We start from the raw sequence: 18,734 nt of genomic DNA, 5'->3' as shown, positions 1-18,734 counted from the left end.
GTTCAAAACTGCAAAAGACAAGGAAAAGCTCGGACAGACTTTTGTGAGCAAAGTCACTCCATTTTTCCTAGAAATTCACTCTTTCAGAAACTGAAATGCATTTCCTTTCTCTGGTTTGTGCTGTGAGGAGCAGGACTCTGCCCATGTGCTGCCACGTAGCCAGATTTCTCTGCTACGGTGGGTGCATGGGAGCAGGGTTGTGACAGCTGTGTTGTTCCCAAGGGATGTCAGATGTAATCCGCCCTTGATGGAAAAAATCAGCACTCATGACCCTCAAGAGAGTGGGCTGCAAATGAGAGGCTTCGCATGTCCTGATAAGAATTTTTACTGTGGGTTTGGTTTTTTTTTATTTCACCATCACACCTGGTGAGTGTTCCCTTTTTGAGGTAGAATTCCTCGTTTTTATGACTGAAAATGTGAACACTCTTGAGACAGGACAGGTAAAAGGCTCAGCTCTCTGAGTGCAGCCAGGTGAGCTGGCATGTCCATCAGGCTGTTACCCAGCTGCCCTGCTCTTTTGCTTGTGCTGCCTTGAAGATGACTTCACACATAAATTACTCATTAAAAAAAAAAAAGGACACTGAGGAAAGCAGGGGAGCACAGTTTCAAAGAACAGATCTGCAAACTCTTCTCCTTTCCAGCATAGAGGTGGAGTTGTGATGAAGGGAGAAGGACATGACCTCTCGTGGAGAGAAACAAAGTCTCTGAGAGGAGAGTACTGACCTCCAAGGGGAAGCTCAGCACTCCCTGGGATCCTCCAGGAGAGACGGGCCTTTCTGGAGGGCAGCTCGCAAGCCCAGCAGCACAGGCCAAGCAGCGAGTCAGGGGTCACAAAGATGGGATGTTCTCAAAGAGAGTCAGCTCCCTGCCCAGCAGACAATGCCCAGAAGACATCCACAGTGAGGGACCAAAGGAGAGCTGCTCGAATGCGCCCTCCCCCAGTGCTTGTTTGCAGTTCCTCCCACCCCCTGCCCATGTCTCTGTCACCTGGAGCTGTCCCTGCCGGGGCTGTTTCCCTGTCCCCAGGTCTCCTCCCTGTCAGTGCTCACAGACCCCATCCCACCCGCTGTGTGCTCAGCTCTGCCCTGCAGAGCCCTCCTGGCAGCCGGGCACTGCCAAGGGGCATCTCCGGGTGTGCATGATCTGATGGGAACATCAAACCCACCCTGATGAGGCTGGAAAGTGATGCTGATGCTGTCTGTAAGCCACAGTGTGCTCATTTCTGATACTCGCTGGTTTATTCACCTCTAAGATAAACAGATTGGTAATTTCAGTGAGTTCTCCTGAAACTGGACATTAATTTCTATGTCCCATTGCCTGCCCAGACACCCCAGAGTGAAGAGTGAAAGAAGAGGATCCTTACCTGTCAGGGAGTCCCTGTCTTGCTGTGATTCTGCAAAATCTCCTGGGAATGTCCTGTAGTGATCTAGAGCTGTGAGCAGCCCTGATCCAGGCAGCACCTTGTTGACAGCAGGACCCTGCCCTGACTGGGGTCTCTTCTTCCAACCACAGCTTCTCCCCACAGCGCCGTGGGGAGCTCCACGGGCAGCTGAGTGCTGACCCTGGCAGGCGGCAGAGTCCCTGCCCCAGCACACAGCCCCTGGGGTGCAGGGACCCTGCTGGGAAGGACAGCCCTGGGCACCCCTGGCTGCACACCCACCTGCACACCCTGCAGCCATTCCCAGGTGAAGGCAGCCATCATGTCCTGTCCCTCTGACAATGCAGCAGGGAAGCCCTGCTCCAAAGTACATCATTGTCCTCTACCTTAGAGAAACTAGGAGAACCCTCCTGACAGATGCCTTAAGCTGTCAGATGCACCAGATTTAGGAGATCCCTCCCCAAACTGCAGCTGCACTGCCCTGCACCCAGGGACTTACCACGCAGAGGGCTGTGAAGATTTCTCCCTCAGAGAGCTCCCAGCATCCTCATTCTTCTGACTGCCTTTAAGCTCTCCCAGTCTCACATGTCTCCCCTGGGTGCCCGCAGGCAGTGCCGCCAGCCCTGCTCCTGGGCACAGCTGTCTCCCTGCAGCGCTGCCCGCTTGCCAGGAGCTCCCTCCATCCCAGGAGCCCGTCCCAGCTCAGCAGCACAGGACCAGCCCAGGGTGTCACTGTCTCTGCTCCTCTGGGCTCCCTCCAGGTGTCCCTGGGGCTCCAGGGGAACCTGCTGTGGAACAGCCTGAAGGAATCGCTGATGTTCCCTCCCTCAGCGTGGCAAAAACACTCATTTTCAGCAGTGTCATTTCTCCCATTTGAAAATCAGTTCGGGCAAGAATCTCCTTGTCATTGTCCCATCTTTAGATGGACACCCAGACAGGGACAGGGAATGATCTCAGTTACCTCTGCTGAGGGAAGGGATTCAGCCCCCATCCCATGTTTATAGTCCCGGGGATAGAAGGAGGTAAAGGAGCAATGCTGAGAGACAGGGCAGCATCTGGGAGCATCTTCTTGGAGGCTGCTGGGGAATCTCCTCAGCCAGCAGAACTGACAGCAGATGGCCATTTTTTAGGCTGATGGAACCTGTCTCTGTTGTTGTGTTCTGGGCAGCCTATGCTCAGATTCAGGGGATAAATTGGAGTCATGTACCACAGGGAGCGCCAAGTTTCTCTCTGTCTTTTCCATCAGCCACAAGTACCACATCTCCTTTGACTATTGTGATGGTGGTTTCAGGAACATCCCCACGTTGCCTCAGAAAATTCATGGTAGTTAATGTTTAATTCCAAATACAGACCTGTGGAGTTGTATGAGATCAAAGGCTCTCACACATACCAACATGCATTTGGCAGGGACAGCAATCATAGAATCATGGAATGGTTTGGGATGGAAAGAAACTGAAAGATCATCCAGTTCCAATCCCCCTGCCATGGGCAGGGACACCCTCCAGTACACCGGGTTGCTCAAAGCCTCATCCAACCTGGCCTTGAACACTTCCAGGGATGGGGCAGCCACAACTCCTCTGGACAAACTGTTCCAGTGCCTCGCCACCCTCAGAGTGAAGAATTTCTTCCTTATCTCTGATCTAAATCCATGGTCCTGTACAGGAAAGCCATCCCCATTCAGAGTGAGTGTGTGACAGACACCCCAGACAGCCCTGCAGACAGATTCAGTGCCTTTGGGCAAGCCCAGGTGGCATCTCGGGCAGATTCGTTTTTTGTTGACCTGCAACTGAGTCAGTGCCTTTGTGCACGAAACTGATGGCCACCACTGCAGAGTGGCACGGTCTGGCCCTTCTCTACCCAGCAGACATAGGGCAGCCCATGGGTAGGGAGCACATCACCAGGGCCTCCGTGCATGTGCCTACACTTTCAAACTTCTGATTTTTCTCTCCATCAACCTTTCCTCACCCTCTGGACAACACAGTCAAGGAACAGACCAACAGTTTTCACAGTGGGCCTGTCAGCAGCACCTTGTCATTCCTGGAGATCAGCTTCACCTCTGGCAAAGGCCCTCAGGGGCAGCAGAGACACCATTGACAAAAAACCTGTTTCATGCCAGAGCCGCCCTTCCCAGCCCTGTTTCTCACTGGCCTTGGGGACAGCAGGGTTGGCTCACTCTCTTGGCATCAATTTCGGCTCTGTGTTTCCATCCACCAACCACTTGGCATGTCTCTGCTCTGAAGCCAAGCCTTTGCACACATGGGGCCTTGGACACTTGGTGGCAGGTTTCCTGCAGACAAGTGAGAGCTTGGCCTGGTGCTACACCTGAGGTGCTACAGCCCAGATGTGCGCTGATGCCCTCAGCCAGGGGTATGGCCAGGATGAGCTGGAGCCTGTGCTTTTTGACATCCGTAAAATAAGTGCCAAGGTACAGGGGGACAAGTGGCACAGCTTGGGGTGCTGCAATGGGTGGGTACAGGCGTTTCAGGAGAGACAGGTTGGAAGGATCAGGAATGGGGTTCCCTCAAAGTGAAGAAGCTGCTTGGATGTATGGAGCTCCTTAACGGGGCAAGTGACAAGTTGGGTGAGCCCTTGGGAGCGAGGGGCAGAGGAGGGGCCAGTAAAAGTTACAGCGTGGTGGGAGGTGAGGAACCCTCAAGGTGGGTCAGTTGGCGTAGTGTTGTCTAAACACTCCAGGGAAGCCTCTGGCTGTAGGAGTCTGGGCCTCACTGGGGACTTGGCTGACCCTGGTGTTTTCTGGAAGGGGAAGACAGCAACATGCAACAGTCCAGGCTGTTTCTGGAGTGTCTTGGGAGAACTCCTTAGCACAGCTGTCAGATGGGCCAAGAAGGGTAATGCAAACCTGGATCTGATACTTGCCAGCAAGCAAGAGCTGGTGGGTGAACTGCAGGTCAGTGTAAGCCTTGACTGTCCTGACCCTGAAATAGTGGGGTCCCAGCTCCCTGGGGCGTGAGGAATGAAAATATGAGACTGCAGATGACAGGTATTTAAAGGAGTAACTTTTGGCCTCTTCTGGAGAGTTTTAATGGGGTCTCCTTGTCAGCAGAATGGAAAGTCAGCAGAGCTCAGTACAGCTGGTCTTCAGGAACAGCATCATCCAGGAACAGAAATGGTCTGTATCAAAACTCAGCTGAAACTTAGAAGTAAATTCAAGGGCACCATAATGAGCTGTTACTACTTCAGGGACAGTTAAAGGAGCAGCAAAGATAATATGGGAACATTCCTAAATTTAGGAAGAGCAGGTAGAGATAGATCTAAGATACTCTGTGTGCTCTTTGACTCAGTTATCACCAGCAAGGTCTCCCAGGCCTTTGTGCCTCAAGGCAGGACTCTGGAGGAAAACAGACAATGGTGCACAGGAATCAAATTAGGGGCTATTTGAGCAAACACAAATGTTCCCCATCAAAAGGTACCAGATATATAAATCTGTCTTTACATAGAAGGAGAAAAAGTGTCATCAGTTGCTGGTCTGTGTCCATGGTCTGTGATAAAAATCAGGAGAATTTCCAGGCCAGTGTCAAGGCTCTGAAAATGACATCTCATGAAGCACTTGTTACACCAAGGCCTTTCTGCTTATGTCTCAACTTCTGCCTAACAGCTTCATTCAGGAGTTGATGCAGTGGTCCACACAGAGATGGCTACAGCCTCCAAGATGCCCTGAGGTAGCTCAAGATCCCACATGGGACAGAGAAACGTGATGCAGGACTGACAGGAGCCCTTCTGGAGCATGAACTGCTCACCAGACATGATGACATGAGATGTCAGACATGACATCATCAAAGCATCTCAGTCAAGACAACTGAGATCTCTCTCTTGAGTAGAAAGGGAAGCCTGGGCAATTGCACCCAAGGTGTCCATCCAGCATTGGAGGTGATCACTCTCATCCCTGCCTTCACGTACAACTGAGTCACATGTAACTTACACTACAGTGAATGAATGAAAAATGAGTGGCTGCAGGTGTTGCAGAGTCTACTTGAAGATGTCCCTGTAACCCAGATACGTTGGGATGAGTGCAGAGTTGCCATGCAGAAGAGAGCATTGCCTTCACTTTGTCTCTTTGCGTCCATCTGTGAATCGAGGGAGCTCGTGACTTCGGCGTGTGACTCGCTGTGTGCAAAGAGCAAATATTGGCAAAGAGTTTCCATCCTGGAGGGTCTTCGCTTCTGTGCTTGACACAACAATGTGTTGTTCACTGCTCTAAGGCTAGCTGGTGTAGAAAGTGGACTTCAGTGGGGGCAACATGGACTTAAGATAGAGCTGAGGGGTGTGTTTTGTGATTAATTGAACTGTGCCTTACTTTGATTGTGTTTGTTGGCAACTAAACTCCTTTCTGTGTCCGTGAACAGCTCGTTCCCCAAAGAAAGCAAGGTGGAGTTGGTGCCAATGGGCTGAAACATGCAGGTATGGACTTGAGTGGAGGAAGCTCAGATCTGCACAAGGTTGCTGGAAATCCCAGGTGGCTGATGAGAGAAATGGTGGGGTTGGAGGTCGGGAGGAAGGCTGCCCATAGAATGTCAGACATAAAAGGTCTTGATTTCTCTACCACTTCAGGGTCCATTAGGAGATGTTCTGTTTCGATATCAATTGGAGATGGTCGATCTAACATAATCTGTAGCAGAAAAATCCATTCATGTTGCAACACACTATTGAAATCTTTTCACTTTTAACTTCACTCCTGAAATCCCTCTAAATAACCACACAGAACTAAGGACTTCAGGAGAATTATGCCCAAAGACTTGGCTTGTTGGGGTGTTTTGCACGTTAATGAGTCCTCTGGTGCCGTGTTCCTGAACTGCAGACACTGAAAGTGAATAAGCTTCTAGAGAGGCATGAAAGTCGGATCTTGGGAAGTAATGACCAGTCAAGTCTCCACTGCGTGCTGGGTAAGATCATGAAACAGATCCTTCTGGAAGCCATGTCAAGGCATATGGATGACAGGGAGGTGATGAGAGACAGTCAGCATGGCTTCACCAAGCCCAAATTGTGCCTGACTAATCTGGTGGCCCTCAATGATGAAGTGACTGTGTGGGTGGATAAGGGAAGAGCAACTGATGTTCATCTCCTTGAACTCCTTTAAGTCCTTTGATACAGTCCCACACAACTCCCTTGTCCCTAAAATGGAGGGACATGGATTTGACAGACAGACTTTTATGTGGACAAGGAACTGGCTAGACGGTCTTGTCTAAAGAGTTGCAGCTCACTGCTCAATGTCAAAGTAGAAGCCAGTAATGAGGTGATTCCCTCAGGGATCTGTATTGGGATGGATACTATTCAACATCTTCAACAATGACAGAGACAGTGGGATTGAGTGCACCCTCAGCAAGTCTGCAGATGACATCAAGCTGAGTGGTGCAGTTGACTTGCTAGAGTAAAGGGATGTCAATCAGAGGGACTTGGACAGGCTGGAGGACTGGACCCATTCAAACTTCATGAGGTTCAACAAGGACAAGTAGAAGGTCCTGCACCTGGCTCAGGGCAATCCCCACTACCAGGCTAGACTGAGGGATGAATGGATTGAAGCAGTGCTGTGAAGATGTGGGGATAGTCTCCAATGAAAAATCAGACATGAGCTGGTAACATGCACTTGCAGCCCAGAAAGCCAACCGTATCCTGGGCTGCATGAGAAGTGTGGCCAGCGGGTCAAGGGATCTCATTCTCTCCCTCTACTCTACTCTCATGAGGCTCCACCTGGAGTACTGTGTCTGTCTCTAGGGTTCCTAGTAGAAGACCTGGACCTTTTAGAATGGTTCCACAGAAGGGTCACAAAGTTGATCAGAAGCCTGGAACACATCTCTTTGGCAGAAAGGCTGAGAGAGTTGGAGTTGTTCAGCCTGGAGAAGAGAAGACTCTGCAGAGACCTTCTTGAGGCCTTCAAATATAGAGAGGTTCTAGACGAAAGATGAAGAAATATGTTTAAAGAAGACCTGTAGTGACAGGACAGGGGCAATGGTTTTAATCTGAAAGGTGGTTTATTTAGGTTAGACATAAAGAAGAAATGTTTTGTAGTAAGGATGGTGAGACCCTGGAATAGGTTATTGAGAGAAGTTGTGGATTCCTCATCACTGGATGTTTTTTCAAAGCCAGTTTGGATGGGGTTTTGAGCAACATGATGTACTGAAAGATGTTCCTGTCCATGGCAGGAGTTGGACTAGGTCTTTAAAGATCCCTTCCAAACCACAACATTTTATGATTTTATTATTGTACGTATCAGTCTCCCACTCGCATTCCCAGACAGTGTGCTACCTGTTGAGCTCCTCTTGTATCACAGTTCCTTCTTTGAAAAGTTCTTCTGGCTGGGATCACTTGCAGCTACTGCACCCACCACTGCCTTCAGGCCTTAGGAGGCCTTCCAGCTGCTGGAGCTCCTGGTAAAGCACGGGCTGGACAGTGGCTTCAGTTCTTAGGAGAGGGGTTTGGTGAATCCTGACCCTGCTGATTAGCTGGGATGGGTGTTCCTTTCCCTCATGGGATGCTCAGAGCTCTTCTTGGGGGCAGTGTGATGTGAGGGTGGAGACATCAGCCTAAGTAGGCTGCAGTGCTTCTGTTTGGGTTTCAGCCTCAGCCTTGCAGTTGCAGCAGGTAGAAACCATTTTCTTTCAGCAGGACACAGTCTTCTTAGAGTTCTCTGAAAAAATGGCCCACTTACTGATAAAGCTGGTTGGTTGGTTGGTTGATTGTGTTTTGGCTGATCTATTTCGCCACTGATCCAGACCATAATGCCCAAACTTGAGTACAAGATTATTATACAGGATGCTGCTGAAAGCTTTGCTGAGGCTCAGGCAAAGGACAGCTGCTGCTCCTCCCTTCTCAAGAAATGCAGTCCTTTCATCTCAGAAACCAATCAGGATGGACAGGCATGAGTTACTCTGGGTAAACCCATGAGCATTGTCTTTTAGACCCCCAGAAAAGATGTCCCAGAGGACATGCTCTGTGACACAGTCCTCAGTCAGTTTGAAAGCCTTTAGTTCTCTGCGAATCCTTTTGACCTCTTTGAAAGATCCATGAAATATTTACTCTTTCCAAGTTGTCAGGGTTTTTTCTACTCCATGAGCTTTCAAAGATAGAATCATATAATCGTAGAATTGTTTGGGTTGGAAGGGACCTCAAAGATCATCTAGTTCTAATCCCCCTGTCATGGGCATGGAAATCCTCCACTACACCAGGTTGCCCAAAGCCTCATCCAACCTGGCCTTGAACACTTCCAGGGATGGGGCATCTACAACTTCTCTGGGCAACCTGTTCCAGTGCCTCACCACCCTCTCAGTGAAAAATTTCTTTCTTATATCCAATCTAAATCTGCCCTCTTCCAGTTAAATCCATTGCCCCTTGTCCTATCACTACACACCCTTGTAAAAAGTCCCTCTCCAGCTTTCCTGTAGGCCCCCTTTAGGGACTGGAAAGCTGCTATAAGATCACCCTGGAGCCTTCTCTTCTCCAGGCTGAACAGCCCCAACTCTCTCAGCCTGTCTTCATAGCAGAGGTGCTCCAGCCCGCGTATCATCTTTGTGGCCTCCTCTGGACTTGCTCCAGCAGCTCCATGTCCTTCTTGTGCTGGGGACTCCAGAGCTGAACACAGTATTCCAGGTGGGGTCTCACGAGAGCTGAGTAGAGGAGCAGAATCAATTCCCTCGACCTGCTGGCCACACTGCTTTTGATGCAGCCCAGGGCACGGTTGGCTCTCTGGGCTGCCAGCGCACTTTGCCGGCTCATGGTGAGCTTCTCATCAACCAACATCCCCAAGTCCTTTTCCTCAGGGCTGCTCTCAATCCATTCTCCGCCCAGCCTGTACTTGTGCTTGGGATTTCCCCGACTCATGTGCAGGACCTTGCATTTAGCCTTGTTGAACTTAGTGAAGTTCTCACAGGCCCACCTCTCCAGCCTGTCAAGGTCCCTCTGGGGCTTTAGCTTTCCTAACATGATCCCTGGCTGCTCGGAAAATTTCTTTCTATTCCTCCCAGGCTACCCGTCCTTGCTTCCACCTTCTGGAGGCTTCTTGGTTTGTGTTTGAGTGTTTCTAGGAGCTCCTTGTTCATCTATGAAGGCTTCCGGGTGTTTTCACTTGACTTCATCTTTGTTGGGATGTATCACTTCTGAGCATGGAGCAGGTGATCCTTGAAAATCAGACAGAGTTCTTGGGCCTCTCTTCCCTCCATGCTTTCATGCCATGGAACTCTACCAAGCAGATCCCTGAAGAGGCCATAGTCTGTTCTCCTGAAGGCTAGGGTAGTGAGCTTTCTGTACACTCTCCTTGCTGCCGTAAGGATCTTGAACTCCACCATTTTATGGTCACTGCAGCCAAGGCTGCCCTTGAGCTTCACATTCCCCACCAGACCCTCCTTGTTGGTGAGAACAAGGTCCAGCAAAGCACCTCTCCTCATTGGTTCCTCTGTCACTTGGAGAAGGAAGTTATCGTCAACGCATTCCAGGAGTCTTCTGGATCGCCTGTGCCCTGCTGTCTTGTCCCTCCAACAGATATTGAGGTGGTTGAGATCCCCCATGAGGACCAGGGCTTGTGAACCTGAGGCTGCTCCTACCTGTGTATAGAGGGCCTCATCCACTCGGCCTTTCTGGTCAGCTGTTCTGTAGCACATTCCCACTATAACATCACCTGTCCCTGCCCTCTCTCTAATCCTGACCCATAAGCTCCTCATCCATCCCCAGGTGCAGCTCCATGCACTCCAGCTGGTCTTTGACATATAGAGCAACACTTCTTCCTGATCTCCCCTGCCTGTCCTCCTAAAGAGCATGTATCCTTCCATTCCAACACTCCAGTCAGAGGATTCATCCCACCACACCTCCTTGATGCCAATAAGATCACAGCCCTGCACGTGTGTGCACATCTCTAACTCCTCGTGTTTATTCCCCATGCTGAGTGTTTGCTAATCTCCAGTCAACTGAGAGGTCCTCGATTCACCAGGACTGCTGAAAATAATTGAAAGTGGTTTGCTGAGCATTTCTGCCAGTTCTCGCAGTGCCCCTGCATGGATCCCACCCAGTCACATAGACTTGTGACTGTCCAAGTGGTGCAGCAGGTCACTAACCTTGTCCCCTTGGATCATGGGGCTCCATTCTGCTCCCCGTCCCTCTCTTCCAGCTCAGGGGGCTGGGTACCTGAGAGCAACTGGTCTTACTATGAAAGACCGAGACAAAGAGGGCACTAAGTACTTCAGCCTTTCCCTCACCCTTTGTCACTGTGCCACCCTCCGCATCCAATAAAGGACGGCCATTCTGCTTATCTCTCCTTTTATTGCTGACGTGTTTATAGATGCATTTTAATTGACTTTTATGGCACAGTAAGTTCTAGCCGGGCTTTGGCCCCTCTAATTTTCTTCCTGCATGACATCCTCATAGTCCTCCTGAGTTGCCTGCCCGTTCATCTGAAGGATATAAATTCTCTTTTTTTCCCTGAGTTCCAGCCAACACTCTCTGTTCAGCCAGGCTGGTCTCGTTCCAGCCACTTTGTCTTTTGGCACATGGGGATGGCTTGTTCCTGCACCTTGAAGATGTCCTTCTTAAATAATGTCCAGTCTTCCTGGGCTTTTTTACCCTTCCCGACTGCCTCCCAAGGGACTCTGCCAACCAGGCTCCTAAACAGGCCAGAGTCTGGCCTCTAGAAGTCCAACGTGGCAGTTCTGCTGACGCCCCTCTTTACTTCTCTGAGAATGGAGAACTCTTCATGATTGCTATGCCCAAGACTGCCTGCAACCATCGTGTCACCCACAAGTCCTTCTCTCTCTGCAAACAACAGATCCAGTGTTTTAATTAATCATAATGAAGAATAAGAAGGAATTCCGTTACAGCACTGTGCCGTTACTGTTAATAGCGATCAGTGATAGCACCACTAATTCCTTCTAACATCCTTGAGAGCTTCTTTATTTTGCTAATTTCCAAAGCTCAGCCTACTCAGATCATCAAAGGACTCCCTCAAATCTCTGCAACCCACATCTCTCCAACCTTCTCTCAGCAAAGGTCTATCACCCCAGGACACTTCTCACCATCGCTTCAATACACATCACAGTCTATATTTGAGCTGGGTGAAGTCAGGGTATTCCTTTGCAAAGCTTTCCCTGCAAAAGTCCCTTCTATGTGCCAATCCCACTGGTGTCACCTCATGCTGTCTACTGCTCCACCCTCCTTCTGCAGAGCCCCATTGAATGGGCAGTTCTCTTATTTCTATCATACCCATTCACCTTCACAACCCTTTGGTACTGTTTGCATATCGAACAGTGTCTCCGGAAACACATTTATCCCCCCAGCATCAGCCATTTCCAGTTGCAGGCTGAGATAGCTCCATCCTGGAGCCGACATCATGCAGAGCTGCTCCGTATGTGGAACCCCACTCCAGTGCTGCGTATGCACTTGGGAAAAACCCCCACTGGCTTAGTTTTTCAAACAGACAGTTTTTGAGTGGCAGAGCAGATTCAGTACACAAATGGTTGTGCTGGTTTTGGCTGGGATGGAGTTAATTTTCTCCATCACAGCTCGTGTGGGGCTGTGGTTTGGATTTGTGCTGCAAACCGTGTTGATAACAGCGGGATGCTTTCGTTACCGCCAAGCAGCGCTTGCACAATGTCAAGGCCTTTTCTGCTCCGCACGTCATGCTGCCAGCAAGTGGGCTGGGGGTGCACCAGAAGCTGGGAGGGGACACATGTAGGACAGGGGATCCCAACTGACCAAAGGGATGTTCTAGAACATATGACGTCACGCCCAGCAATAAAAGCTGGTGGAAGAAGAAGGTAGGGGAGGTTGTTGGGAGTGATGTCATTTGTATTTCCAAGTAACTATGTGTGATGGAGCTCTGCCTTCCTGGGGATTGCTGAACACCTGCCTGCTGATGGGAAGCAGTGAATTAATTCCTTATTTGCTTTGCTTCTGTGCGCAGCTTCTGCTTTACCCATCAAACCCACGAGTTTTCTCACTCCACAGGTCTCTGGGACCCTATTCCAGTGCTGGACTCCCCCCCAGTCACTTTTTAAAATTTATTCTTTAAGTCAAGTTAGTTAAGCATTATACAACTCAATGCAAGACACAACAGCAGGGGAAGATGACTTTCACGTCTTCAAGGCAATTCCATTCAGGGACACCATAAGTAGACCACGGGGACTAGCAAATGATTTCTCTCTTTCTCAAACCTGAGAGTAGTCATCTCTTTTCATCAGTTGGGTCACCCTCTGGGCCTCATTGACTGCTGACCATGATTTGACTATTTCCCTTTAACTTTACGTTGGTCAGACACAGCTTGAAGCAGCTGTTTGCATGAAAGTATCTAGGGGCACTGAAGATGCTCCAGAGCACAAAGATATCATGGTGGGGCAGGACATGACAGGAATGTCTCAGGACACCTTTCCCCTTCTTGAAAACGATGAAAGCCAGGCCGGACAGGTGGTTTGTTTGAGCAAAGGTGGGATGGTTTTGTTCAGGCAACCACATACCCCAACAGGACATTTGGGACTATTTGAGACTATTTTCCGTACCCTGTAGTATCACTTTTTCCACAAGATTCTCCTCAAGGCAATTCTCACTTCCTTATTCCTCAGGCTATAGATGACAGGGTTAAACATGGGCGTCACAATAGTGTAAACCAGGGCAAGGTATTTGTCGGTGTCTACAGAATCCCTTGACCGTCGCTTTAAGTACTCGACTGTGGCAGAGCCATAGAAGAGCATCACCACCACGAGGTGTGAAGAGCAGGTGGAAAAGGCTTTGCGTTTGCCCAGAACTGAAGGTATTTTCAGAATCGCCCTGATAATTTTAATGTAAGAAATCACTATTAAGGAGAAGGGAATGATTGCAAAGACCAGGATGATGGCATACAGCATCACTTGGTTCCAGAAAGTGTCTGCACAGGCCAGTTCCAGCAGAGGGGGAACATCACAGAAAAAGTGATGAAGGTCACGGGATGCACAGAAGGGCAAAGCGAACACCTGGTAGGTCTGTCCTACTTGCACTGGTGCAACAGCCACCCACGGCCCCACCACCAGTCTGAGGCAGAGACCCCTGCTCATGATGAGGGTGTAGTGCAGGGGGTCACATATGGCTACGTAGCGGTCGTAGGCCATGGCAGCCAGGAGAAGGCATTCGACGCTTCCAAACAAAACCAGGAAGTAGAGCTGGGCAGCACAGCCAAGGAAGGAGATCCTGCCATCTTCCATCAGGAAACCCACCAGCATCTTTGGCAGAGTGACTGACGTGTAGCAGATCTCCAGGAAGGACAAGTTCCTCAGGAAGAAATACATGGGGCTGTGGAGGCTCGAGTCCACCACTGTGATGAGTGCAATCAGGCTGTTCCCTGTGAGGACCACGAGGTAGATGACCAGGAATACTGCGAAGCACAGGCCCTGCAGGCTGGAGTGATCAGAAAATCCCAGAAGAATGAATCCAGATCCAACGGTGTCATTCTCCAAGCCTTTTCTTTGGGACATTTTCTCTGTACAGAGCAATCCAAACAACGGGCTCTTCAAGGATGCTGACGTCCTGTCCACCATCACACACTCTTCAAGCCTAGAGAAAGGTGACAAACACCAGCATACAGGTGATTGCAGGATTACGTGAGCTTGACCGAGATACGTGTGAACGTTCGGAAATCTGACAGGGGCTGCTTGCTGCAGAGAGGCTTGTAAAGAGAGGAAAGAACAGAATCCTTCAGCCTCAGTGACTGAGTTTTGTCATATGGATAAAAACACCTTGACATTCTTTTTTAGAAGTGACTCTAATAAGTAGACTACCAGGAGATAGATGAGAAAAAAGAAAGGAAAGGGACAAATATCAGCCCCTTTAAGAACAGACCTTGTAAGAGCTGCATTTAATGTAAGAACATGAAGAAGAAATAGGGTGAAAAGGAGGAAAGGGATGAAAAAAGGGAAGACAAAGCAAGGCAGGGCTGGGCAAGGAGAGGCAATCAATGCACAGCAAGGCAGCATGACTTGAGTCTTAGACCTTAGTGAGAGAGATTATTCCCAGCTTCCCTCACATGGAAGAGCTCATCCTCTTACACTGTGTCCACACACAAAGATGTGGGAGACTCTCAGATCTGAATCACTCATTTTTACATGATGGAGGGCAAATCCCTTCAGAAGGAAAACAGGCTCCTCTCTGCCCATGAATCCGGTGACATCGATAGGACATTATACAGACAAGCAGCAGCTTATACATAAATCACAAGTTTTCAGAGTGTTAAAAGACATGTTAATGCAACCAATCAAGCTGCTTCCTGCAGTTTTCAGTCATACAGAGAAGAACGTGATTAAAAGTGGGTGATCTCCCCATGATACCCAATTTTCCTAAAGAACTCAGGCTTTTATAACTCCTGAAGGAGTCCTGAATAATTCGGCATTCCTAAACTTGCTGCTCTGTCACTTGGATTTCTGACAGTTTACAAACCCAGCCGAGGGCCCATCCCCTCTGATCCCAACCCTGCAGTGCTCCCAGCCCCCTGCAAGCCCTGGCAGAGGCAGAGCAAGGCTCCTGCTGCCTGGGGCACTGAGCCTTCCCTTTGCATTCCCACCTTCCCAGAGCACAAAGACTTCTTGCTGGGCACACTTGAAGGTTGTAAGCTACAAGGAGCAGCACCACAATAGCAAGCTGCTGCTTATGAAGAAGAGGCTCAGCTGAAAGATGTTGAAGAATCTCAGTTTGACATGGGGAAAGAATCTCCTCTCCCAGGCAGAGCACCGAGGATGCCGACTGTCTCTCCAGCTGTCGCAAAGTGCCTTTGAGCAGTCGTCTTAAACCCTGATGGACTAATGATGAGAGCAGCAGGTCAGAAAACTTGTAATAAAAGCACTCAGATCAGCCAAGTGAAAACACAGGGTGATTTTCTCAAAAGAAAAATCTAAATTCTCAAAAACATGTGGTTCTAATCGTTTGATTCTTTTTCCAAGGTATTCCTGCCTTTTTCCTGTGACTTTTATCTATCTCATAGAGGTAACATTCGAAAGCTGCAAGGTAACATTAGGCTTTGCATGAGGCAAAAGTCACCATGATTGTTTTCTTATCTACCTACTTATTCATATAAATGTACAGAAAAACAGAATACGTCTATTTTCTGAAAAAAACTCTATGAGATACCCACATTCATTTTAAATTCAGGCTTTAACTCAAAGCAAACATTGAGATGCAGATTGTCCACGTACCAGCATTTCCTGCTTGCTTCAAAATGCCCTCACACCTACAGCCTGTTCTTTCTAACTCCCAGATGTCCCAGTGCTTCCCAAGGTCACAGGCAGAGCACGGCTCAGCCCGGCTTTGCTGGTGCTTCTTCTGCGGTGACTTCTTCTGCTCCCAGGGTGCTTCTTCTGCGGTGACTGTCTCAGGGCAGCGTTTGCCCAGGCTGGAGGAAGCCCCTTGCAGTGAGCCCAGCCGAGCTGGACAGATGCCAGCAGCTGCTGCTGGCGGTGTCCGTGCTGCCCCACCATCTCAGCATTTCAGGCCATGCCAAGGGGGATGTGCCGCTGCCAGGAGCCAAGAGGCAGGAACACACTCCTCAGCCCGTGGTGCTGCAGGAGGCAGGGCTGACCCTTTTCTCTCCGCCATTCCCCTGGAAACCACCTGGATAGGGCTCTCTGGGCACCTCTCCATCCCTCTCACCTGGGTATAAGACAGTCAGTGAGCAGCCTCAGGAGAGAAGGTGGGGACACAGGTGCTGCCACTGCTCCCCCCCGACGCCCACAGCACCGTGAACAATTTTAGAGAGACTGTCAAAATCACGGACGTCAGCACGATCAGCAACTTCCAGCATAACCAGAGGGCTTTAAAAAGTGGAGAAACTGAGAAATGAAGTGCAGCTGCTCAAAGGAGAAGTGCCAGACTTGTGGAAGGAAAATGAAATAAAAAAAAAAAGACAAGCAGGGAAGCAGAAAATACACTTGTTCAACCTGTGCTTAACTTCAGTGTGCTGCAACAGAAAAGGCTTCTCTGTACCTCCACCTCCCCGGGTCCCAGCCCGAGCCTGGGCCCCATGTGGTCCTCAAGACAGAGGTGGCCCTGCGAGCTTGAACTGTGTTCTACGGAGGAAAGGGAAGATGTTCTTCAAGAACGATGGACAAAGAGCAATGAACTAAATCTGAGATGGGCCATGAGGGAGATTTTTCTTGGATGCCGTGAAATCTACTTCTGAAGAGGAGTGCGCTGAGCTTCCTGGGTATTTAGTGCTGAGAAAGAAAAGTGAAATTTCTGATTGCCAGCTAAGAGAAACTTCTCCATAAGGAGATACTAATGGTCGTTAAAAGGTCCAGCAGGTCATTTAGCTCCTTTTTCCTGCCGAGGAGGATGACACTTGATTAGTTTTAGCCTTCTTTCAGTTCTTTCTGATATTTAGGGTATCTCTCTTGAAAATCAGCGCACAGCATTTCTCCCATAATGAAGCTGCCCCTCTGTTCATAGGAGAAGGGAATGTTTCTTGGAGATTTCCCCAGTGCAGGGCCAACATGACCACAGATGAACTCTCTGGGTCTCTCTGGGGCTGTTCAGAACAGATTTGTCACACCTTTAAGCTGTCGGCTAATCTGTAGAGGTGAAACTCACTCTAGGAAGCTGGCTTCCTGAGGAAGAAGACATCAGTTTTTCTGCTGTTCATGCCCCTGTGTGTAGAGAAGCCATGTGGCTTTCCACAGAGTCAGGGTGCCACCAGCGTGTGCTCCTCCGTTACTGCTCCCTGCAGACACTGCACAGCAGAGCCCTGTACAGTTGATTTGCTGATCTCATAAACTGAATATGTTGTTGGGCACAAGAGGCCTCTCTCCCTTCACAGACACCTTGAAGCTTCATCACGAGCAGATCCCATCACAGGTGGCCTCAGCTAAGCCTGCAGGATTTCTCTACCTTCTCCCTGTCCATACCATAAGACACTTTGCTTTTACTCCCTGGACCTTGATGCTGGTACCGCATGAGAAGAGAAGGTGCTGGGAGCGGCGGCTGTAGCAGTGGGGCTGTTAGCAAAGGGGCTGGGAGGTTCCCAGCAGCCAAAGTCCACCTAGAAACACAACCTCAAGAGCACTGGGGCTGTTCATAGCCGCACTGGCCTGTGCCTGGTGATGGATGTGTCTGCAGAGATTATACAAACCCCACGTGTGATCCCAGAACTGCTCATGGGGCAGAGGGGAATCAAGCCCACACATACACACCAGAGTGTGAACATGTGCACCTGCACCTCCACTCTTGTGCATCCCAACACACTGCCCACACCACACGTGTGCACGCACGTACAGAGCTCACACTTGTCATTCGGAAGGATCCTAAGGCAGAGTCAGCACTGCTCCCCAGCACCGAGCACACAGCCCACGCTGTCACCTGTACACAAACACCGGCACACAAAGCACACTGGTTCACAGCCCACAGGCTGACCCACCCACAGAGGAGGAAACAGGGGAAGGAAATGGTGACCTGCAGCTGGGTGGGGAGGGGGAGGCCTTGGTTGGAATGCAAAGGGTGCTGGATGGTGTTGAGAGGAGAGACCTTGAAAACCAGAAAATCAGGGCTTGGGGAGCCCCCCTGCAGTGTGTGCAAACAAGTCAGGCAGTGCCAAGAGGGCAGCGTGCTGGAGGAGGCTCTCAAGCTCTGCAGCCATAAGGCTGTGCCCTGGGCCTGTGTGTGTCTGACACTGGGAGGGACAAGGTGTTGTGCCAGCACACAGCACGTCAAGACTTGGCCCGTTCTTTCTTCTGTGTGCTTTACTGCACCTTGGCATGTCCCTTGGTCTTCAAAACAACAAACAAAACTTCACTGAGAAAATCAGCAGGCTGCTTCGATGAAGGAAGTAACGGCCGGAGGCGTTGGTCTGTAGCAAAGAATAAAGAGGGAAAAAGCAGCACCCTAGTAACTCCACGGGAAAGGAAAGCTTTGGAGAGTGACAGCTCTTTTTTTTCAACTGAGATGGCAGAGCAGACCCTTTTCTGCAGAGCTGGCACCCAGCCAGGCAGTCCCTTTTGTCAGTGCAGGGGCTTCACTCATCCCCAGGGCATGATTTTAGATTTGTCCTGGGCCCTTCGGGATGGCAGTGCCACTCTCCATTTGGTGCATGTTATTGGTGAATATCAGTCACCAATAAGACCTGAGGTCATTGATCCGCAGACATGCTTGGGGTTGCTTAAACAAGACTCCATCCACTTCCTCGCCCTGATCGCAGGTTCTTTATCTCCCACCATCACGTTTCCCTCACTGGCCTCTCCTCTGACCCTCGCCCACAAAAGTTCATCCAACCTGTTGCCCATCCCAATGAGGAGCTTCATGTACTCAGGCAGCTTCATCACATAGAAGGCAGACACCCTCCCTCCTGTTCTTCCTGAAAAGTTCCTTGGGTATGGACATCCTGTGATCCAGGAACACCGTGATAATCATTGGC

At 49.8% G+C, this 18,734-nt stretch overlaps 1 protein-coding gene across 1 annotated transcript; it reads right to left on the bottom strand.

Moving 5' to 3' along the window:
* Positions 1–12,879: 12,879 nt before the first annotated feature.
* On the bottom strand, positions 12,880–13,818 carry LOC104370258 (olfactory receptor 10AG1-like). Its single transcript, XM_009992852.2, has one exon. It carries the CDS (start codon positions 13,816–13,818, stop codon positions 12,880–12,882), a length of 939 nt encoding a protein of 312 aa, XP_009991154.2.
* Between the last annotated feature and the right edge of the window lie 4,916 nt (positions 13,819–18,734).

The sequence above is a fragment of the Tauraco erythrolophus genome, unplaced genomic scaffold (assembly GCF_009769465.1).
Source record: "Tauraco erythrolophus isolate bTauEry1 unplaced genomic scaffold, bTauEry1.pri scaffold_40_arrow_ctg1, whole genome shotgun sequence".
Lineage (NCBI taxonomy): Eukaryota > Metazoa > Chordata > Aves > Musophagiformes > Musophagidae > Tauraco > Tauraco erythrolophus.
This window is presented reverse-complemented; position numbering and strand designations above follow the sequence as displayed.